The sequence below is a fragment of the Emys orbicularis genome, chromosome 10 (genome assembly GCF_028017835.1).
Source record: "Emys orbicularis isolate rEmyOrb1 chromosome 10, rEmyOrb1.hap1, whole genome shotgun sequence".
Taxonomy (NCBI): Eukaryota; Metazoa; Chordata; order Testudines; family Emydidae; genus Emys; species Emys orbicularis.
The window spans coordinates 85,476,728-85,501,103 of record NC_088692.1 but is presented as its reverse complement, the minus strand read 5'-3'; the positions used below and the strand labels follow the sequence as shown (position 1 = coordinate 85,501,103).

The window sequence follows — 24,376 nt, the reverse complement described above, 5'->3', positions numbered from 1 at the left end:
GCTGGGACACAGAAACACTGATTCCTTTGTGAATGCCTGGATTTTACCAAATAGGAATTAGGAATAGTGTTCCTGTCAGCTAATTTCTAAGTTACTACCTGCAAAAAAACTAGAGTTTTCAGGTGCCTAAGTACCCCCTGGAATGGAATCATGGTTAAAGTTGCCTCCCCCTCCCTCAAAATCCGAAATGGTGCCACTGGTTAAAACTATAAATCGAAAGGGGATTACAAGACAAGAGCAACGAGCAAAATATACAGAAACATATCTCTCTCAAAAGGAGAACGGGCTATGTCCAGTGACATAGAGGGTGAGATTAGAGGAGGACATGATTCCCATCGGAAGTCACAAAAATGGATCAAAACAATATGAATGTTGTGATTATTATGGAGTTATGAGGGTTGGATGACATGATAGAGCAGTTCATTTAATGTGATATACTCTGAAATCTGTGAAAGAGCAATGTTATACGTATTTTAAAAGCATCTTAGCATTTAGACGTTTCCTTGTAGCAACCTACTTTGCAGTGTCAATGCTTCCAGAAAGACAACAGGAAACCCACACAATCCAGCTCTGCTTTTTCCTCTCTGCTGCATTCTAATAATTTGTTGGCCAGTTTTGTTTTATTTTTTAAACTGTTCCAAATAGTTATAATTCATAAGGGTGAATATTAGGGTCCCATGTCACCAGAATATCCTGTAGGTTAATGGTTGTTTGAAAGGTACAACAATTAAGCTAATACTTCATAAATTAAGCAGAAGAACGTCACTGTACCATAACTAGATGAGAGCCATTTAATTTGTGCTTTGTATTTAAAACAGGATTACAAAAGGAACTGTCAACATCCAGTAAATTAATCTGCTATTGGCATGTAACCTTATGTTTATAATTTCTCAGAAATACTGTGAAATGGAATTATGAGGATATTAGTAGCAATTACATTAGCAAATGTTTCCCATAAATACTGTCTCTGCATATTAGCCTACACTATTAAATCAGTGTTAAATGAAGCACAACTTATTTCGCTCCCCATATAAAATCATTACTTTGTATACTTTATATTGAAACTATTGTATTTATAATTAAAACATTAGCTTGAATTTGGGTATTAATGTTTGCTAAGTATTTCTCCACATAAATACTTGACATAAAAATAAAACCATACGAATACAATTAGAAAGTAACTCATTATAAATATTAAAATGGGCATGAAGACCAGATACAAAGATTGCTGTTATTAGTACATTGTATTTATTCAATATAGTTAAAGCACTCAATGAGAATTTGCACTAAATGAAAGTTACAATCTTTATTATTTGTGTAAAAGTGATGTTTTATATGTATAAAAAGTTCTTAAGTTTAAATATGAGGACATATTTAATTTCAAATTAATGAACAGTTCTAATGCACTGATAGTTCTAATCATTATGTGTTCTTGAAACTCTTGTGGTTAATGCAGAGCTGCCATAGTTTAACTTTCACGGTATTTGTTTTCAAAATTCTGTTTGTTTTTTTTAAGACATCATTATAGTGAACATAAAGGCATAACCAAGATAGTGTTATCTATTCAATAGTGTTCTGTGGTATGTTGCTCTAGAAAAACAAGAATAGATTGAGAGAGTATAATTTATAGAAAAAATCATTCAAAGCCAGATATATTAGGAATCTCAAAATTTAGCCTCACATTACTTCTTTTAATAGCTTTAAAGCTTAAACCAGTTGTTCCCAAACTGTGGGTTGCATCACCAGCAGATAGGGTTGCAGCAATCCCTAGTATGCAGAGGTTGCCATTTTGCTCCGCACTGTGTGACGTCGCATGTATGGTTATTGTGAGGTCATGATGCATAAAGAACCGTATTTCTACGTGGACAGTAGTATTCTGCGATTGACAGATCTGAACCTACACTGGGGGTTAGGTCAGCATAGCTACAGCACTCCGGGGGGTGTTTTTTCCACATACCGTACTGACATAGCTATGTTGATCTACCTTTTAAATGTAGACCAGGCCAATAATTCCTAACTCCTAATTCCTGATTCACCTTTGTTCCAAAGCAGGGAGGTAATCTGTACCAGCCCTTTTGCTGGTGAAGAGTACTTCGCCCTCTGTGGTAGCTCCAGGGCAGTGGCCAGCTCCTGGCCACCAACTCCTTGCCCCCTTGAGCCAAAGGAGGAGAAGCCAGACAAGGGCGCCCCAGGAATTTTCCATATGGTATGCACAACTGAATGTGATGGAGGGGCTGCTAGAACAAATTTCAGTGAGTCACGTTGCGACCTGGGAGGTGAGGTCGCAGCACCACTCAGATTTGGCCCAGCAGATCCTCGACAGAGGGGCCACCAGTCAAAGATGAGTGGGTGCTGCAACCCCACATGCCAGGTGGCAATGCCCCTTGGTTTGGGGGCCCTCTCAAATGAGGAGCCTGGGGCAAAGTGATCCTTTTGCCTCCCCAGGCAGCCTGCCCCCAATTGGCACCCCTGCCAATTATACTTAATGTGAACATGGCTGTGGATGCCATTCAGGGGTCCTAGAACTAGGGGTGCTGGGAATGTGGCAGCACCCCCGGCTTAAAATGTTTTCCATCATATACAGGGTTTACAGTTTTGTTCAATGGCCTTCAGCACCCCCACTATAAAAACTGTTCCAACGCCACTGATGCCACTGCATCCAGGTAGCGGCTGCTATTTCCCCACCCCACACAGACTCCAGAGACATAGGTGGCCTGTGTGGGACAGATACCTGTTTCATCCATTATTCGCCTTTGCCCCTCTGTGCCAGTGCACAGAAAGGCTCACAACTGAGCCCCTGGATTCAATGCCCAAATCTACTTTCATTAATTATAAGGTGAGCAATCAAAAGAACTTATGAAATACAGTATCTATTTCAATAACAGTTTAATTTTGAAAAACGGATACTGTCTTAGGACAATGAAATCTTTCCATTGACTTCAATGGGCTTTGGATCAGACCCTCCCAGTAGCACATTTTCTTCTAAGACTGATCACTAACTATGCTGTAGGCTTTGAAAAGAATTTCAGTGTTTTTTCTTAATAAATGAGGTAAAGCCTTAAGGCTAACACACTGTACTGTGGGATCCAGTTAACACATCTATAGGGCTTTTCGACTATACGTAAATGGGTTCTATCTGCCAGTATTTTTAGGATGTCAGTCTCTAAAGCATTCTTTTACTATACAGACACGCCCCGGGTTACACAAACCCGATTTACGCAAATCTGCACTTACAGAAAAAGTTCCGTAAGTTAGAAATAGTTTTTGTTTGTTTGTTTGTTTTGTGTAATGGTCAGGTATACGTTTCCGACTCACACAAAATTCGAGTTATGCAAGGCGTTCCGGAACGGAACGCTTGTGTAAGTCAGCGTCTGTAGATAATAAATACTATCTTGAATCTTAGCACTTTTAAATTTAATAGTTTCAAACAGCTACTAAACAAATAGTCTGCTTAGTATTTTGCATACATTCTTTCCTATATATTATGTTCCTGCAGTTGGTGATGAAATAGTTTTACAGTATCAGATGTACAATTAGTTTTTAACTGAAAGATAGAAATGTTATTTTGCTTCATTGAAAAGTGAGTTGTTTTACTTGTCATATTAAGAATAAAATAAATTATCAGATAAATGTATTATGTCAAGATTTATCTCATATTTGTATGGAAATATGAAAGACAGACTGGAAAATGATTTTTTCACTTGCAATTTACATTTCTGAGACCTACTGAAAAGTGACTTTTTATTTGTGATTCTGGCAACATAGGCAGCCCATGGTAAACTATATGATAAAACCTGAATCCTATTTTTTTAAGTGTAGCTCAATTATATTGTATTATATTTGATGCAGTGTTGTTAATTCTCACAGCAACTTATGTATTCCTTAAAGCCCCGAGTCCTGAAAGCCTGTCATTATATGATAATTTTTGGGGGGGGGGGGGGGGGAGGCTGGATTCCTAGCCCTCAACTTATGGAAAATGCATGAAACCGTGACCTGAGACTGACCAAAAGGCTCAAAACCCAGAAGGAAAATAAAAAGAGCTCACAGTGTATTATGGAACAAAGCTAATGATCTTTGGCAGGCTTGACTTTTAATTTTTGAATGCTTGGGGTTGGCAATACTGTAAAATGGAGCCATCCTTAGCTTCTGATTTATGCACCTCCCCCATGTGGCATCAAACTTCACAGACACAGGTAATTCCATAAGACCATTTGTTGTAGACTGCAGAACTTCGGAGAACTAAGCCCAGGCAAGTGGGCCATTCCCCAGGCTGCACTAGGGCAGCCGCGCCCAGCAGAGGCATGCCCTTGACAGGGTCCTGTCAAACATTATGGGGGGAGCCATCTAATGATTAATGTGCCGGGTCGCAACCCTACTCATTTGGTTCCATCAGCCTTAATTACTGAATTAACTGATCAATTAGCAATTATTAATGAATTACTGACTCAGGACTATAAGGGGTCTCCAAGAACAACACAATGCTAAGGTGAGGTGTCATTCAAAAAGGCGAATTGTTGCTGGAGGAAGTTAGAGACTGAGCAGAGCTGAGGGAGAAGCCGTGGTGGATCACCACGCGCCAAGTGCCTCAAACCGAGCGAGCGAAGCCGTTGGGTTGGGATTTTTGGCGCCAAGAGAGGCCTAAGCCCAAAGGGGCGGTGGGGTGCGACAGCGCGTCGCGCGCGGTGTTTTTGAACGCTCGCGAGATTTCATTACTGAGGGCGGGAGGCGCGCTAAGCTTTGACGGGAAGGGGCGAGGTCGCGAGCGGGACCGTGTTCTCGCGGTCTTTCCTCGTTACTTCTCCATCCGTGCGACTGTCCTGTCGGGGAGCGGGAGCATGCGAGCGGCGGGCGCGCTGCAGTTGCCTTCCAGCCGCCGGGACGTGGAGGAGGGGCCCGTGCGAGGCCGAGGCTGGGCCCGGCCCTGAGGTACAGAGCGCCTTTCCCTCGCTCCCCATTGCCCAGCTGGGTCTCCTCGGGGACGGAGTGAAAGAGGGGCTGCCTCGGGGAGGCTCTGTCAGGCGAAGGGTCTCGGGTACCTTCCCCGCCCTTCACCTGGCGGCTCGGTCCTCTCAGACCCTGCTCTTCCTCCGCGGGTGGGGCAAGCACCCCTCCCCCCCGATTGGGAAGGGAGGGGCTGGCTGGCGCGGCTCCCTCTGTGAGGGGCCTGAGCGGTCCGGGACCCGGCCGGCTCGTTAGTACTTTGCACCCAGGCGAGCTCCGGGCCAGGCGGCAGCGCCGCTGCCTTGGTTGGGGGCGAGAAGGGAGTGGGATCTCTTGGGCACCTCGACTGAGGAAGGACGGGGCTGAACGTGTTGCCTGCCCGCCTCACGCAGCCGGCTGAGCTGTAGCCCGGTCCGGAGCCTGCTGACCCCCGGCAGAGAATCATAGACTATCAGGGTTGGAAGGGACCTCAGGAGGTATCTAGTCCAACCCCCTGCTCAGAGCAGGCCCAATCCCCAGACAGATTTTTGCCCCCGATCCCTAAGTGGCCCCCTCAAGGATTGAACTCACAACCCTGGGTTTAGCAGGCCAATGCTCAAACCATTGAGCTTTCCATGTGAAAGGGACATGGGTAGTCTTAGCAGCCACCCATGCCTGCTGCTGCTGCAGGTACCGATTGAGATGCCTGTAACTGAAGGAGATCGGAGGCCAACTATTTCTCTCTCTAGTTTGGGGACGTTAGGAACTGCCAGAGTGGGTCAAGCTGACGGCCTGTCCAACCTGTCTCTAGCAGTGGACCAACTGCTTCAGAGGAGAGCACTAAAATCCTCATAATGCAGGGGTGGGGAACCTTTTTTTCTATCAGGGCCCCCGACCCACAGAAAAAAATCAGTAGCAGGCCACACACAGCCTGGGCGGTGATGTAGAGACTGGGGGCTTCCCCTAAACTCTGGGGTGGGGCCAGAAATGAGGGGTTCAGGGTGTGGGAGGGGACTCCTGGCTGGGGCAGGGGTTTGGGTGTGGGCTCTGGGATGGGGCTAGGGTGACCAGATGTCCTAATTTTATAGGGACAGTCCTGATATTTGGGTCTTTTTCTTATATAGGCTCCATATACCCCCCCACCCGATTTTTCACACTTGCTGTCTGGTCACCCTAGGTGGGGCTGGGGCCGAGGGGTTTGGGGTGCGGGCTCACAGCTGGGGCAGGGGATTGGGGTGAGGGAGGAGGCTTAGGGTGAGGGCTCTGGGAGGGAGTTAGGGAGGGGGTTCCTACCGGGGGGGGGTGCTGGGTGTGGGGTCCAGGAGGAAGTTAGAGTGTGGGAGGGGGTTCCGACCTGGGACGGGGTTCAGGGTGCGAGCTCCAGCCGGGTGGCGCTTACCTCAGGTGGCTCCTGGTTGGCAGCAGGACTAAGGCAAGCTCCCTGCCTGCCGGAGCTCCTCACTGCTCCCAGAAGCGGCTGCCATGTCCAGCCCCTAGGCAGAGGCACAGCCAAGAGGCTCTGCGTGGTGCACCCCCACAGCTGCGGAGCTGGCGCTGGGGGCAACCTGCAGAGCTTCCCTGATCGCTCCTGCTCCTAGGGGCTGCAGGGACATGCCGTCCGCTTCCGGGAGCTGTGCGGAGCCGACCGGACTTTTAACGGCCTGGCAACCCCAGCTTCCCCCGCAGTGGGGCAAGCCAAGGCTCGGGGCTTCCGGCCCGCGGGCTGTAGGTTCCCCACCCCTCTCATAATGGGTCATTATGGAATAGCTTGGCGAAAGGGGAAGGTTTTATTCTAGCCCAGTTAATTTGTGGTTAAACTATGCTTTGAAGCACAAAGATTTATGTTAGAGCTGGTGGGATATTATTCTCTCTCTTCCCCCCCCCCCCCCAATCAAAATTACCCCAGAGTGTATTCGTTTTTGGACGAAGTCAATGTTTTCCATGGAAAGCAGACACATGTCATAAAATAGTTTAGTTAACAACCCAATATTTCTGTCAAACTGTTTTGATGGACAATTTTTGACCAGCCCTCCTGTCTATGTCCCATAAATTGACTAAACAGTTTCATTATCTGTGTAAGTATTCCATCCTTTTAATCTCCTGGACTAATTAATATTTTGTATCCCTCATGTTAACTGGCAAACATATTTTTCATAAAATACAGGTATCTTCAGACAAAAGATGTGCATCTTTTTAATATCCTCTTCTTTAGGGGAAAAAGCTTAACTGTGAAGATGATAGATCCACTAGCAAACAACTTGTTTGATCTTCCTGAGTATGATGATACAGAAGATGAAACATTTCCACCTCTTCCACCTCCTTCCTCCCCAGGGAGAGATGATGTTGAAGGAGCCCTCACCAATGAAGGTGAATATCTTCTAGAACTAAAGATTCTGTATTACATCATAGATACTGAAATACGATGAAACTGACTGTGATGTTAGTGTCATATTCTGTTAAATTGGTTTATAAAATTCTAGTTATCTGAAATTGATATCTCCTGCTTCTGTAAATTAAAATCGGACCTGATTGTGCATGATAAACCTTGCAGGGGAAGGAAACATTTTCTATATTGTACACACCCCATCAAAATATCTGTGAAACAAAATAGGTCTTTCAATATACTTTTTTTATTCTGAAAAAAATCTATATTCTTGTAATATCAATGAAAAGGAATGAATACTACAACACTGAAACAAAATAGTCAGTGAACATCACTTGCTTCAGATGATCAGTAATAAAATACTTGCACACATTGCAAAGTGTTACTTTTTTTGAATGGAACAGGAGTTGTAACGTTCCGCCGAATAAGTGTGCTAAGCATAACAGGTTGTAATAATAATAGGATTTTTCTTAATCCATATCAAGTATTTCAGGATATATTTTAATTTTAAGGGAGTGAACAGGGAAGTGGCAAAGCTTGCAGATGATACAAAATTAATCAGGATAGTTAAGTCCAAAGCAGAGTGTGAGGCATTACGGGGAAATCTCACAAAACTGGGTGACAAACAAAATGGCAGATAAATTTCTATGCTGATAAGTGCAAAGTGAAGCACATTTGAAAAAATAATCCCAATTGTACATATATAATGGTGGATTCTAAATTAGCTGTTTGAACCCAAAAAAGAGATCTTGGAGTCACCATGGATATTTCTCTGAAAACTTCTGCTCAGTGCACAGCAATGGTCAAAAAGACTAACAGTGTGTTAGAAACTACTAGGAAATGGATAGAAAATAAAACAAAACATCATAATGCCACTATATAAATCTGTGGTGTACCCACATCTTGAATACAGTCCAGTTCTAGTTGCCCCATCTCAAAAAGTATACAGTGGAACTAGAAAAGGTCAGAGAAGGGCAACAAAGATGATTATGGGCTGTTCAGATTAATAGAGATGACTAAGGATGGGGATATGTTAGAGGCCTATCAGTCCATTCATGATTTTGAAAAAGTGAATAGAGAAGTTTTGTTTACCTTTTAAGAAATTGTATTAAACCTGCTACCTATTAAACAAGAGGAAGTACTTTTTCACACAAATAATCTTTAGGACTTGTTGCTGTGGGATATTTGTGGCCAAAAGTATAACTGGCTTAAAAAAAAAAGAACTGTATAAGTTAATGAGGAATAGGTCCATCAATGGCGATTAGTCCAGAGGATCAGGATGCAACCCCATGTTTGGGGCAACCCTAAACCTCTGACCACGAGAAGCCAAGAGCAGAAGATTGGTGGATCACTCCATAATTGCCTCCTGAGGCTCTCGTATGGGCCACTGTCAGAGACAGGATACTGGGCAAGATGGACCATGGTCTGACTCATTATGGTAGCTCGTTTATTCTTCCTTTAAAAATTTGAAAGACTTGAATATCTGATAGCCAAATAAGTTGACTGGATAGTTGTTATATATAAAGATGGTATACTTTGACTATGAATAATGTTAAATTTCGATTTCTCAAATATTAGATTTTACGTATGCATTCCTTGATTCTTGGTTTACATCTTTTTTTAGAATAAAAGTAGAACACTTATTGATTAGGAATAGATTGGTTTGGATAAGCACACTAACGTTGATATGTGAAAATGAGTTTCCTAACTCTTGAATTTTCTGAACTTCAGAGAATAAAGCATGTAATATAAGAATTTGTGTACAGATTGTACAGTGCCTACAATAATGGGGCACCGTTCTTGGTTGGCCCTTAAGTATTACTGTAATAAATCTGATTAACATTGACCCTAGTCTTGTGATGAGAACTGTAAGGATGGACCCCGTGACCACATAGTCCTGTTGAAATCAGTGGGTTTTTGTTCATGGATCTGCCTTAAAGTATTGTTTGTTGGTTATTCTACTATAACTCTCTAAAATGTAAGTGGCATGGCCATTATTCAGGTGGCTCTGGTCAGCATCCCTACTTTTCATTCAGTTTTGAACTAATCACCATCTGTTTAGGGCAGTGGGGGTCTACAGACTATGTCTAAGATTTCCAAAAGGGTCCACACCTCCATTCAAAATTTGTTACTGGTCTGCAAATGAAAAAAGTTTGAATACCATTGGCTTAGGGCAGTGTTTCCCAAACTTGGGACGCCGCTTGTGTAGGGAAAGCCCCTGGTGGGCCGGGCTGGTTTGTTTACCTGCCACGTCCGCAGGTCCGGCTGATCGCGGCTCCCACTGGCCGCGGTTCGCTGCTTCAGGCCAATGGGAGCTGCAGGGAGCGGTGCGGGCTGAGGGATGTGCTGGCCGCCGCGGCGGCAGGTAAACAAACCAGCCCGGCCCGCCAGGGGCTTTCCCTACACAAGCGGTGTCCCAAGTTTGGGAAACACTGGCTTAGGGCACTTGAGAAAGTTTTGCCTCCCTAACTAGATACCAGCTTCACATGGCTTTATCCTGAGAGCACTTAAGACTTACTCTTAATACATGCTTAACTTTACGCACTGTTAAAGAAAATAGGATTATGCATTGTGTAAAGTTTAAGCATGTGTGTACATCTTTGCACAATCAGGCCTTAGTCTAGTTACCCTTATTTTGTTGTTGGAGCTAACTCTTCCTCTCTCCCCCCCCCCCCCCCCAAAAAAATCCTGAAGGACTCCTGACACCATAGTTATAATTTATAGCCTTGATTTTTGCTGTTAAAGCACACACAATGTATTGTTGGTTACAATTAACAAACTAAGGTACAAATTTTAAAAGTAGAGCTTTTCATTAAGATGGGAAATAGTTTTATTATTTGCCAGAAAAGATCATTGTTTTAAGATATCAAGAATATTCCTTTTTCTTTTTAAACACTTTTTTATAAAGTGGATTTGGGGGGAAGGGAAGGAGAGAACATACAGGGATCAGTTATTCACAGTAACATATACAGAATGTGCACTGTAAACATTCAGAGGATAACTGGTAGAGCCAGTGAGATATGAGTAGAACATAAAGATGTATAAAACATTAATTTGAGTAATGATAGTTGGTATCATTGCATTATAGATTTATAGTATGTTGTGTTCTATTTGTCAGAGCAAGATGGAAATAAACCATCTCAAACGAAGGATTCTACTGTGTCTACACAGAAAGCAATTAAAAGGCCGATACCTAAATTAGATGCTCAAAGGTATTTGTTGCACAATGTTCCTATGTACAGGTGATGATTTCAGTGTTTAAAAAAATAATAATCTTTGTGTGGCTGCCTGGCAGAAATTGATTTAGGGAGTTTATCTGTTTCTACATTACCCACTTGGTCATTACCAAGTTTTAGGTTGTGGATGTTAGAGATGAATATATTTAGCTTATTGTTGCGGAAAGTACCTGATCCTTTTGTTCTTCATTTACCTTTTATAGTGCTGTTATCCTAAGTCATACTTTTATTGTAAGCGCTTTGGGACATGAAAACTATTTTATTGGTAAAGTGCCGTATATGAGAGTGCATTTTTGTCTGTATAATATCTTTTGTCCGTCCTTCAGATTACTTCAAATTTCAGCCTGCCTCAGGAACATTTCTTCTGACTTTTTTTTTTTAAATTGGGAAATCCTTCAAAATGAGACTTCAGACTGTTGATATTTTCCGGGTGTTATCCACAGTCTTGTGAAGTGCAGTAAAATCTGATTTTTATAGATATACAAACTCTTGCTCTTGAGATTATATTTGTAGGAGTTAGGCAGCATTGTTAAGGAGTAGAAAATTATTTCCTTTTTGCATGCAAAACTGATTTTTAAGTGGGAAAGTAAACAGAGCTGAATCCCTATATTGTGAAGATGTGTCTTTTAAGTATACTAAATGTTATTCTAGGATATCATAGTTTGGTGTCTTGGAAGCATTCAATTTTAACCTTTTGGTTATCTGTATACTAGCACTGGCCGTCCTCTCTCTTCCACATAGACTGTAAATTGTTAGGGCTGGGACTGTTTCTTATTACGTGTTCGTATTAGGCACTGTACAATGTGGGCCCTGATCCTGATTGAGGCATATGAATGTTTAGCATATCTCACGTAAATACCTTGCAATGCCGGCTACAAAAGTGCCATGCGAATGTCTGTTCTCACTTTTAGGTGACATTGTAAATAAGAAGGGGGCAGCATTATCTCCCATAAATGTAAACAAACTTGTTTCTCTTAGTGATTGGCTGAACAAGAAGTAGGACTGAGTGGACTTGTAGGCTCTGAAGTTTTACATTGTTTTGTTTTTGAGTGCAGTTATGTAACCAAAAAAAAAAAATCTACATTTGTAAGTTGCGCTTTCACGATAAAGGGTTTGCACTACAGTACTTGTATGAAGCGAATTGAAAAATACTATTTTTATCATTTTTACAGTGCAAATATTTGTAATAAAAATATGAAGTGAATACTGTACACTTTGTATTCTGTGTTGTAACTGAAATCAATATATTTGAAAAAGTAGAAAAACATCCAAAATATTTAATAAATTTCAATTGGTATTCTATTGTTTAACAGTGCGATTAATCTCACTGTTAAACAATAGAATACCAATTGAAATTTATTCACTGTGCGATTAAAACTGCGAATAATCGCGATTAAATTTTTTTGAGTTAATCGCGTGAGTTAACTGTAATTAATCGACAGTCCTAATAAAAATATCACAAATAGTAAGCTTTAGAATTTCTAGTTGAATAACTGTTTAAAAAAAAAAAGTTGAAAACCATATTAACTCAGGACATTTTTCATATTCACAGGTTAATTTCAGAGAGAGGACTTCCAGCCTTGCGACATGTATTTGATAATGCAAAATTTAAGGGTAAAGGACATGAGGTAAGAAATATTGAACAATTCTTATCCTGTTTCTTAGGAACATAGTTTAGATGAAAGGTTTACTTTATTGATTTATTTTATTGGTAATTGGGAGGAGTGAAGTATAACTCTAGAACTAAATCAAATATTACCTTCTAAAAATGTATAAAGACTTCACCCTAGACTAAAATAGGGCCAGCTAATGCTATTTCAAATGCATATTGATGGGGCTTTTTCAATCATATTAAGCTACATCAATTGAAAAAATATGATTGGAAAAATGCATCCTGACCTTAAACCATTTCTAGTTAACTTTCCAAACTAGAACCATTCTGCCGGAACTTTGAATGTGTGATTTTTTTTGATTTTTTTTTTAATGTGTCCACAGAACAATTGTTTTTTAACTTTGGGAGGGTAATAAGACTGCTTATTCTGTCCTCAACAAATATTGTTAGTGTCCTTGAATAGTTTGATGACTTACCTTAATAACATTGTGGTTTAAGTTTTACACATACAAAGGTTAGGAAAGTACCAGGAAATTCAAAGTTATTGTTCCCACAACAGCTGTAATTTAATTTTTAACCTTAAAGAATAAATTAACATGTGACTAGAATAGAACATACTATGTATGTGGACTGGTATGACTGCTATGGGAACCACCAAATTCCTTGACTTTGTAAAATCTCAGCTACAACATTGCATGTACTTAGCTTTTTTGGGAGCCATTCTAAATGACACTGAGTTGGAATGTTCCACTGTTAGCGGATCAGCTGAAGTGCTGTGTGCTATGGTCTCCCCTTGCACATGATCCTCCACTTGAAGTGGTGGGAAAAGCATTTGGGGTAAAGCTGTCTGAGGTCATTTTAAATTCTTTGTATCACAGCAAAAGTAGTGTGAAAAGGACTTGGACAAAACTAAGGTTCTGTTCTGAAATGTTTGCTAGAATGGGATGATTTAAAAAATATAAATATATTTAACTCTTGTACTTATTTCACTGATAATGTTACACTATTTTTGTGATGGTTTTAAGGATCACCCACTAGTTAGGGGTTCTGTTATCACCTGCCCCATAACCTTGGGGTCCCTTAATGCTGTGCTACTATGGCTCAGATCCCTGACACAAGCCACCTGCTCACAAGCACAAAGTCTCACCCTGTCTTCTACTAGCCTAGTTACTTCTTGCAGGGTGACACCAACAGCCCTTCTATTCCCAAGTCTCCCCAAATCCATCCTCCCTGAGTTCTTAACTACCAGACCTCTGATTGTTCCTCTCTGGTTCATCACCCCTGAAGGTATGAATCTAGCCCCTCAGTTATCAGTTGACTTTGGGGGAACACAGTTTACTTGGAGTAAAAATAAACTAAAGGTTGATTTAATAGAAAAGCCACAGATTCAAAGATGAAATAGTAAGGGAGAGTAAACATTACTGTGTAACTTGTATAATAAAAAAGATGCAACCTTAGGCTTTACACTTCCATATAAGATAAAATCCCCTTTCTAATACAAGTTACCAATTGCCTTTGAACAGTTTTCCAGTGTACCTCTAGCCATAGGGACAAGCCAGCGTTTCGCTGACATTACTGGCCAAATGACTGTCCTTCAGTTTCTGGAAGAAAACCTCAATTGCAAGCCTGCTTTTAAAATACTTTTTCCTTCAGTCTGTGATGATACATATTTATTTAGAGTGTGGAAAAAATCCTCTCTTGTCTTGAGAGCCAGGATGTCTCAATATCTTTCCATTAGCCCCAGTAGTCTACCATTGTCTCTTCCTGGCTGGACAATGGTCGTTACTTGAAGCCTGTTTTGTGTAAATACCAGGTTACCAGCCTTGGGAAATGCCCCTTCCTTCTGTGAGGTGCTGGTGAATTTGTAATATAGGTTATGAGCATATCTATATCTATATCTATAATGTATGTATGTGTATGCCTAAATGTGCAGTGTCATAACCAGAATCTACATACCTCATGATCATCAAGTTCAGAACATTGCAAGCTTTCATAAGACTTTACTCAATACACTTGCATGGTATAATAATACAGTATGCAATCAGTTGCTTCATCTGCTCTTTTTGGGGTTTTTAAACCTTCTGTTCTCTGCTTGGTGTGTCTGGACCATGATTGTCACAATTGTGACAATGAATCTTTCACCACTTGTTTGTTTTTCTGTTCTGTGTAAGAGCTTTTGTTTACAAAAATATTTAATTTTCAGTTTATAGGTTTCTGAAAAGGTGTTTTTAAAGTCTATGCACTTGTGTATCTGAATGCTGATTGCCATTCTTATTATAGATTGGCTACACTCTTTTGTAATAGCCCATAATAGCAATCATGAACTTATCTAGTACAATGTAAGATCACCTGATATACTTACCTGTTCAGTTTCCAGGAGACTTTCAGCCTTGCAAAAACCGAATGCTAGTGTCTTTGAAAATGTTTCTCACTCTAAAATCTGCATATTTATCCAACTGTTGGAATTGCATGTCTTTTATTTATGTCAGACAGAGGACTTGAAGACACTTTTAAGACACATGGAACACTGGGCTCATAGGCTGTTTCCGAAACTGCAGTTTGATGATTTCATGGAGAGAGTAGAGTCTTTGGGAAATAAAAAGGAAGTTCAAGTAAGTGCTAGTCATGTCCTTTTCTGTTTTGTTACAAATACCATATTGTACAAGTGGCAGAGTTTGGGAGGATAATACTGTGCAAAAAAAGAAGACAAGTTATAATGCTCTCCTAAATAATTCATTAAATTAAATGCACTTGTTCATTTAATTGAAGTAAAAATCTCAATCAGTGTTGAATAAATTATTTAGGAGTGCATTATACGTTACCTTTCATTCGAAACACAGTATTTCAGAGAACATGCTGTAACTTGTAGGTGCATCCTTTATTACCAAAGTAAGTTATTTTGGAGTGCTGGAATTTATTTTTACATTTACATCTGCAGCAGAGTGTTTAGTGGGTGTGCTGTTTCCTGCATTACTTAAGGGAAGATGGGGAACACAGGAAAAAAAAACTTCTAAGCGCACAAAGTTTCAGCCCAAACAGAGAAGAGGAATTGTAAGGAACTGTGAAGAAAGGCACTGACCTTCCTGGGAGGGGAAAAGAGGGTGAAAGCGGGTTAGCAGCGAGTTAAACACTTTACCATCACCCAGAAAGAGATGATACCTCACAGGCGAAAATAGCATCATCATCCTATGACCAGACCAGGAGACAACCGTGAATGGAGGCCTGAGTAGGAAAACTTTTACTCCCCAAAGCCTAACAAAAAAGGCGATTGTGAACAATCTGTCTACTTTCCTCTGCTATTGGCTAAAAGTAAAATGTGCTCCAATTCCTCTCTTAGCCTGGCTGTTGGAGACATTCAGGTAATATTGCTAAAGCTGATTTGTGAGTCCATGTTAAATTTTATCTGACCTGGTCTAATACATACAAAGGCTCGTAACCATCTCTTCTAACACAAGAGCATATGGAGAGGAACGAAGTAATTCAAAATCTCTCAAGTTTTGACAAGGATGTAGCATAGTGGAATTGGTTAAGGGTGAGCAAAAGAAAGAAGTGGAAGCCAGAGACCCCGCAGTACTTGCTTCAAGCTGCATCAGTATGGCAAGACCAGTAACTCTGCTATTTACTGCCAGTCCATTGTTGCACTCTGCAGCAGCTCGGGTTTGGGGAAAGGCAGGGGAAGATCAAGTGCTGTAGGAATTAATATGGTATTAACCTCCGCAAGTTATACTAAAATTTTTTGCCAAGTTTAGCTTCTCTTCCATTCTGATGTAGGTGTGAGAAAGGTGAGTAAATGGAAGGAAGCATACCATATAGCTGATTTTCTTTTCCCTAGCGCCCCAATGTGGTTTTCTTCCTTCTGTACTATGCAGGATATCAATGATTGAAATGTTAGTAAAGGTGTGCGCGCCTGGTGTGGTGGCAGGAAGCCCTGTGATTACACCCTGTATTCTCAGTTGTATATAAGTTTACCAATGAAGTTTCAGGTTTTGCATTAAGCTTTATGTAACTATTGTTTTACTGTGAAATAGTGCAAAGATGTTTTGGTGAAAACATTAATCTGTAATAAATAGCATCTCTTCTTATTTCAGACCTGCTTAAAGCGAATTAGACTTGATCTTCCAATTTTACATGAAGATTTTACAAGTAATGAAGGCATGTATGCTTTTCTGCAGCCTGTTCCAGTAGTTTATTTAAAAATTAACTTGTTCTCAACTTTCACAGTCAATGAAAAAATAAGGTACAATGGAAAAATAACACATCTGCATCCTTGTACGGGGGAAAAAAAACCTCCTAGGATTATCTGGTCCTCTTTTAATAACATGCCTCTGTAGAAGACTTACAGAATTATGCTAAATTTTCTTTGATCAAATTTAAGTCTGTCCTCTACATCCTGATCAGGCTACATATATCTCTAGAGATGAGTAGCTTTCAGTAAAGGAGAAGTTTCTCAACACCTTATTATCCATTCTCAGCTGGAAAATAGGTAGTGGATAATAAGTTAACCCAAAAGCAGGACATCAACAATGTTTGAATTGTTAGAGCTTTCAAGAAACTTTCTATTTTGACATAAAATTAACATTAGGGTTCCACTTCACTTATAGAAGTGCAGAATTGAAGTGCTCTTGCAGTTTACTAGTCTGTGATTGATAAGAAATAGAAGGTTCATTAAGTAAATCCAGTTATTTATGTATGTATAAGTTTCCCATTTTAACAGAGCAGTCAGTCTGATGATGATTCTTTTCTTGTTAAAAATACTTATTGGTGTCTGCTGCCACTACTGTATTTAGCTGTCTGTATACTTACTACTCCTTTTAACTCTTTCCACTATCTCAAGATCATGCCATTAAAAAAAAAAAAAAAAGCAATAGGGAATTTTGAAGTGGCTAATGCAGCAGTTCTTTATATAATCAAATAGTGCTTCAGATGAACCAGAAAGTAGTTTTATTACTAGTCTGTGGAAAAATATTTTCCTTGCATGAAAAATGAGTTGGATTCAGTTAGTGTTGTGAAAGAAATTGTAACACTAGAGAGAAGTAACAGACCACAGTTTTCCCTTGGGTCCCCATTGCTTATGGTGAGCAAGCAGTAAGAAATCTTTCCCTTTTTCTCTATGATCATTTTGTGGCAGAACTAGTGAAACATATTACTACCTTCCCTGTCTGCTTGTTTCATTGTGGATAAAATCTGTTTAGGCTGTGCTGTGAACTTTCTTCAGTAGTTCTAAATTATCTAGATGAGGTGTTAGTTACCATGGGGAGCTGACTGGATTAGTGATCAGGTACTGTTGCCTCTATACCAGTGACTATAATCTGGGCAAATCTCCAGTCTAGATGATGTCTTGGAGCTACACCATTAATAAATCACCGTGTCCATAGAAGGTTGCAGTCCTCTTTTTCTTCTTCTCCTCAGTCAATTCTTTTTATACTTGTTCCTTTTCATGTTGGGTGTTTTTTGTCTTCTGGCCTCCTTATTGTCCCGCAGTGAGTCAGCCTAAAGAGGGAGATATTGTTACTGGGGCAAATCCTTATCATAGTCCAGTTTATCTACTTCATTTTGGGAAAGATATATTAATATTGTGTAGCTTCTCCTCTGTGTGACAATGGAACAACGTTGGCATGTAAATCCAAGACATACAAACTATAAGCACAAGAGTTAATACTAGAAAAATAGTGAGGCTTATTTTATCGTTTTTTTTAATTGATCATGTGCAAATATGAGGTATCTTACTGAATAGCATAGACACAAAAAACATGTCTATAGACCATTTTGTCATTAAATGCAGAAAACCTTTAGAGAACGCAGATGTTAATGTACAGACAGTGTTTTGTAACACTCACACTTTCATTGCAGTGTTTCTGAAAAAAAGATCATAGGACAATGTGTGAATGACACTGTTCATACTTTCAGGTGACTCAGTGCCATGAAAAATAGTGCTGAGAAAAAGCTAACTAGCTTTGTGATCAAATATTTTGTGAGACATGCAGGAGACATGAGTTCAAACCCTGTGTGAGACATTAGTGCAACTACATAAATGTGGCTGTATTTTCTGTTGGTTGTATTTGTTAGTAATATAATGCAACCCTAAGCAGCCACATACATTAAAACATATGGTTCCTGCCGACAGAGTCTGTCTAGTTATCAGACTTTCTGTGCGATGGCTCCATACACTAGTTTTTAAAATCATGTTATAGTAGAACATCAATTTTACAAACTGAGGAGTTAATAAAATTGAACAACTCAAAATTACAGTAGGTATGCTGCACTGCATCGTTTTCTTCTTGTCCTTCAAGCCAATGCCAAGCAGTTCTCAATGCACTCAAGGTATCAGAATGTGCAGGGATGTTGACTTGTTTTTCAACAACACATTTATGTGATTTATTCTCTCTCTCCCCCACTTCCCTCTCCTCTTCTCCCCCCCCCCCCCCCGAATCGGGGAAAAATAGTTTTTATTACTGGTTGTTCGTAAAATTGACATTCATAAAATCAAGATTCTCTATTTTTTTTTTTTTTTCTTTAAGAGAGAGATTCAGACTAATGGCACTAGCAGTTATACCTCTGTCATAGATGCCTCAGGGCACAGCTGCACTACTACCCATACCAACAGGAGGTTGGTAATCCACTTCCCTGAGCGGTGGTAGCTAGATCAACCAGAGAATTCTCTTGTCGACCTAGCGCAGTCTACGTTGGGTGTGAAGTCATTAACTGCATTACTCAGGTGTCTGGATTTTTCACACCCCTGAGCGACGTAAATATACTGACTTAATTTCCTAGTGTAGACCAGTTTTCAGATTTCAAAGAGAGATGTTTCATAGAGAATTTTCAGAAGTAGTTGGAAAAATTTGAGCAATTTCTTGGCTGAAGTCAGCTTGAAAATTCTATTCAAAAACATTTTCTGCCCATCTCACTTCTCTGTGCACTTGGGCAAGTCACTCAATTTCTCTACCTCCATTTTGCATATTGTAAAATATGGCAGTCATGGTGATATGTATTCCCTATTTGTAGCAACATAACGAGGAGTTCTAAAGAGTGACTGTTTATGCATTTTAAAGACAGCTAAATTAACAGATGTATTTGAACATGTGTCCTGTTGATTCCCAGCATCAGAGAATCAGTCAGTTCTAACCTTCCATTTTTCTGCACCAAGGGGAAATGTGGCACGTTAGAGAATCTGGACCTTTTAACAAGGATTTAATGTGTTGTTGCTTTGGCCAGGGTCTACACTACAGACTTATATTGGTATATAAATCCAAACCCCTGAGTGACATAGTTATACCAACACCCCCTTCCCCCTCCCCCCCAGTGTAGACAGCACTATGTTGGTGGGAGAGCTTTTCCTGTTCACATAGCTACCACTTCTCAGTGAGGTGGATTAACTACGCCAATGGGAGAAGCTCTCCTGTTGCCATAGTAGCATGTTCACTAATGTGCTACAGCAGCACAGCTGCAGCACTGCAAGACTGTTATGTGAAGACAAGCCCTTTGTCCTACCTCTTATTCGCCTCAAACCTTCAAGCACAATGTATGGACACTGGTGCAGCCAAAAACAGAAAAAACAACCCACAAAAAACCCTGTACATTCAGAACTTTTTATGTTTTTTTAATATGGTCTATTTGGTGCTGGTCAACACTCTTAGTATTCCAGGGATAAAAAATACAGATTTCATAGAAATCAGAGAGCCACCATCTAGCCTCAATTTAAATCAGTGAATTATCTCTAGCTACCAATGTAGTATTTACAATTTTAAATGTACTTTCTAACATGTTTTTACAGTCTTAGATCTACATTGAAACTTTTGGTTTCACTAGTAGTAAAGCTTTGGCTTCAAAAGTGCTAATGGTTTTTGCTCATGCCTTTTTATACAGGTAGTGGAGGGGGAAATAATGGGCTCAAAATGTCTCTTGAAGAAGAATTCGACCCCTTTTCTCAAAATGTGAAGGAAGAATTTGATTCTCACTCAAGTACTGCCCTAACAGAGGAGCAACAGCGAAGAATTGAGAGGAACCGGCAACTAGCCTTGGAAAGAAGACAGGCAAAGATGCAATTTAACAGTCAGTCACAAGAAAATGGTAAATAGTAACAGAATTTTGCAATTTAAATGCTGACGAGTAATGTTCATAGCTTAAAAATCTCAAAGCCCACACCATCAAACCAAAGAAGAGAACAGGACATGCTTTAAAAATACATTTTAAAAAGCAGCTAATTTTCTAGGGGGTTGTGGTTGTATGGAGCAGTAGACACCTAACTGTTCATTGAGATTTCTTTATTTTCCAGAATTTAACCTTTATCTGTGCAAAGTTGGGAGCTTTCACTGTATTGCAGTTAAGATTAACCATTCAGAAAACCACACAGATAAACCCCTCCCCAGGGAAAGTTATCTGTCAATTAAGCTTTCATATTGGAGGGGGGAGTTTCTAGTCTTCATGTTTCTAAAGATAACGTGACTAATGTGGTTCTTCTTGATACAGCAGAGGTTAAATTATGATGTTATGAATACACATTAGAGGCAGATCCAGTAGTCTTGCCTCTAACTTCCTATTAGAAAGTGGCAGGCTCAAAAAGCCTCTTTGGAGCTAGGTTTTCTTCTTTCCTTTAGGACGTTTTAACAGGGTTACAGATTCTAGCTATGTAATTATCGGAGACTACGTCAACCATTACAACAGTGAGCTTTTGCTTAGAGAAACATTATACAGTAATATAGAGAGATCTGGTGATCTATAACAGGGCATTACCATGTTAGAGTGAGTATCTTGACACTACCCATGACATGATTTTTATTAGATGGAGTGAAAATCTCTCATTACACATTTAACAAATCAGGTCTGTCTATCAAATGTTAATATTCAAAAAAATTGGACAGGTATGCTTTTCCCCCCAATGACTGTACTTAGAGTGGTAACCAAATATCTATCTGTCTTCTGTCTATTTTGCTGGGTATAATTTTCCTATAACAACCATCTCCCACATTTTAAAAACATTCCTCTAGAGTTCACTATTTTGCCCTCCCTTCTCCCAGTGGGAGGCTATCAATAGCCTACTAGTAGTAGATAAGATAATTCTTCATTTTCTTGTGTGTGACCATTTCCACTAGGAAGCCCCAGGAGGATTATCAAAGGATAAATTGGTAATAAATATCCAATTGTTTGTGATATTTGGTTACAAATTGCATCCCAGTACTCTCTGGCTAGATATGGCCACCAGCTGTGCATAAAAATCTTTCCCCACAATTTCTCTAGAATTTATCCATCTATTAACCTGATGGGTGTGTGAGGGTACCACTGAAACAGTATCTCAAATAAATTTTTTTATCATGCTACAGACTGAGTTTGCTGGTCCTTTTTTGTAGATCAGACACCATTCCTCTGATGTGATTCATCTATACAGATCCATTCCCAGCATGTCATATGGACATTTTTTTTTCTTTGTTAGGAAAGTTGTCTGAAAAGGTGATGTAAATTAGTTTATATTTTTTTGTCCAGATGCCATTGTTTCTATTAAAGTTAGCTGTCTATAAAACAGCTTTTCTAGAAAGTTGAGAAACATAATGCCTAACTTGAAAGTACTGGGTACCATAGGACAGTGGTTCTCAACCAGAGGTCCAGGGCCCCTGAGGGGCCGCAAGCAGGTTTCAGGGGGTCCACCAAGTATGACTAGCACTAGATTTTTCTGGGGCCCTGGGAAGAAAACCAAAGTCCCGCCGCATGGGACTGCAGCCTGGGGCCCCGAGCCCCACCACCAGGTGCCAAAGCCAGAACAACTTAGCTTTGTGGTGCCCTCCTTGATACCTCCTAATGCCAGCCCTGGCTTTTATATACAGAAAAACAGTTGTGGCACAGCTGGGCCGTGGAGTTTTTATAGCGGGGGGCTCAGTAAGAAAAAGGTTGAGAAACCTTGCCATAGGAGTGTGTGCCAGTTAAAGTTAGTTTTAATCTCAATTTTTTTTTTGCTTAATAGCTAGTCAACTGTTTGTATTCTGTGACTTTCCCAGTTTTCAAATCACTGTCGTTTGCAATTTGGGTTAAAATCTGGATTATTAGCAACAGATGTCATTAGCAAGAGAAAAGAATTTCTTCTCTAGTTCTAGCCCAACCCATGGAGTAGCTAAAGGATGTGTATAAATTTCTGGAAGGTGTGATTATTTTGTATTAATCCGTGGTAGCCTAGCAATGTTTATTGAACAAGAAAATTGTGGCAGTGTTTGGCTGGGTTAGAGTACCCCCAATCCAGTACTGCTTTGATCTGGCTGGCTTGATAGTAACATAGAATATTTCTGGTCTGTACAAAGTATGTGCACTCACTCTTGATCTTTTCTTATTTCACATAAATTCTATCATCATCCTCTGTATTCCTGCTAGGGTTTTATCTGGGATTATTACAGAAAGATTTTGAAATAAGAAAGATATCCTTGGCAAAACGTTCATTTTGACTGTGTCTGTTCTTCCCAACCAAGAAATTGCATACTTCCTGCATCATTTGCTGAAGTAGAGGTTTGATATTTAAATTATAGAGCTCTTCTGGATTGTTTGAGATTTTGAATTCCCAGGTGTATCATAGAATTTATTGCCCATTTGTACCCAAATGTTTTCTGGAGGAATGGGACTTCTCACAATCTGGCAAATTTATAGCTAGCATTTCAGATCTGATATAACTTAGTTTAAATCCAGATGCTTTTCCAAAGTCATGGATTTCTTTAGATACTAACTTTTAGGGAAATATTTAGTTGAGATAAATTACATGACCCCGGCAGGCAGCTGCGTGCCATTAAAAATCGGCTCGCGTGCCGTAGGTTGCCGACCCCTGCGCTAGATCGATGGGAGAGCACTCTCCCATTGATTTGTGTACGCCACCTGCCCGAGAAGCATAAGGGAAGTCAACGGGAGACACTCTGCCATTGTCACAGCGCAGTGTAGTCACCGCGATAAGTGGATCTAACTACGTCGACTTCAGTTATGTGAATTTGCGTAAGTTAGATCGATTTACCGCGGTAGTGTAGACCAGCCCCTGGAGTTTTACCGCTTTTCATATGTGGTATAGTCTCAAAAGTTGTTCTTCAATATCTTGATCCATGTTGTTCTCTTTGGCAAGTCTGCTACTTCCAGATCTATTTGAATAACATCAGACCTTGGAGTATCTGAGCTTTAGACATTTTTATAATAGAAGTAGCACACATTTCATTAGTGTGCATAGCTATCTTTTGCTAATTGTTTTTAATTGGTGGAAGAATATGTTGCTCTTGAATACCTGTAAGCTTTTGAGTCAAGAACTTACATTGCCTTTTCCATAAAATGCCTGGTTTGTATAGCTAAGGGCTTTTTCTGTGGCATCAGTCAATTTTCCCCTAATACTACTTAGTTGTTGATGCGGCCAGCACATCCCTCGGCCCATGCCGCTTCCCGCAGCCCCCATTGGCCTGGAGTGGCGAACCACGGCCATGGGAGCTGTGATCGGCCGAACCTGCAGCCATGGCAGGTAAACAAACCGGCCCACCCTGCCAGGCCATATGCCAAAGGTTGCTGATCCCTGCTTTACTACCTGCAGCTAGACTTCTACCTTCGGGATAACTGATAGCACCTTTTTTCTAAAATGTAGAAAGGAAGTTGATTGCTGCATCTTTATCCATCTCCCAACAAAACCCTGTGCACAATTATCTCTGCTGGTCACAGATTTCAAATTAGTGACTGTCCTGAATCCTTGAGGAGGGTGGCTCAGAGGTATGAGCCTGAGCAATTAAATTGGAGATGGTAAATGAAACTGTAGTACTTTGATATCATAGGCAGTAATGTTTTACTTTTTTAAATAGATCTGTCTGCCACCCAGCCAAATGAAGAATTTAAGACAATTGAGGCTCAGGATCCAGATGACCTGACAGAAGTAGAAATTCAAGCTGCTGAAGCCGAAGTTGCTGATATTGAAGCTGTGGACAAAGATATACAACTTAAATGTGCAGAAGAAATCAAATAACCTTTCTAAAACATCATTGTATCCAGACAGAAAGACCCAGATATCTTAATGTGCTCAAGTGTCATTGACTTCTCTTCAACCCCCCCCCCTCCCCCCTCCCCCCCCCCGGACATTCTATGGAAATCTTATTCATGACATCAATGTAGATGGACAAAATTAATCAGTTTCCTTGTGTAAAAAAGCAGATATCAGCTCTTAAGGTGTTGGAGAAAACAGCTACTATTCAGGAAAGGAGCACAACTACTCTGCATTTCAACTGTTTTTTT

The 24,376-nt window shown here is 40.3% G+C and overlaps 1 protein-coding gene and 1 non-coding gene across 2 annotated transcripts; both read left to right on the top strand.

Moving 5' to 3' along the window:
- The first annotated feature begins 4,870 nt into the window (after positions 1-4,870).
- TIPIN (TIMELESS interacting protein) lies at positions 4,871-24,196 on the top strand. Its single transcript, XM_065412478.1, has 8 exons — positions 4,871-4,926; positions 7,133-7,287; positions 10,422-10,515; positions 12,092-12,167; positions 14,641-14,763; positions 16,240-16,307; positions 20,019-20,218; positions 23,950-24,196. The coding sequence occupies exons 2-8, from the start codon at positions 7,155-7,157 to the stop codon at positions 24,108-24,110; spliced, it is 855 nt and encodes a 284-aa protein (XP_065268550.1). The 5' UTR covers positions 4,871-4,926; positions 7,133-7,154; the 3' UTR covers positions 24,111-24,196.
- LOC135885225 (small Cajal body-specific RNA 14) lies at positions 18,185-18,320 on the top strand. The gene has a single exon (XR_010561740.1). It is a non-coding gene; the product is annotated as a small Cajal body-specific RNA 14 (non-coding RNA).
- Positions 24,197-24,376: the final 180 nt, after the last annotated feature.

Excerpts from the sequence above, each read along its gene's own strand:
- TIPIN (XM_065412478.1), top strand. The coding sequence starts at position 7,155 with ATGATAGATCCACTAGCAAACAACTTGTTTGATCTTCCTGAGTATGAT. Across the intron at positions 12,168-14,640 it reads TTAAGGGTAAAGGACATGAG|ACAGAGGACTTGAAGACACT; the intron begins GTAAGAAATATT and ends TATTTATGTCAG. Across the intron at positions 20,219-23,949 it reads CAGTCAGTCACAAGAAAATG|ATCTGTCTGCCACCCAGCCA; the intron begins GTAAATAGTAAC and ends TTTTTTAAATAG.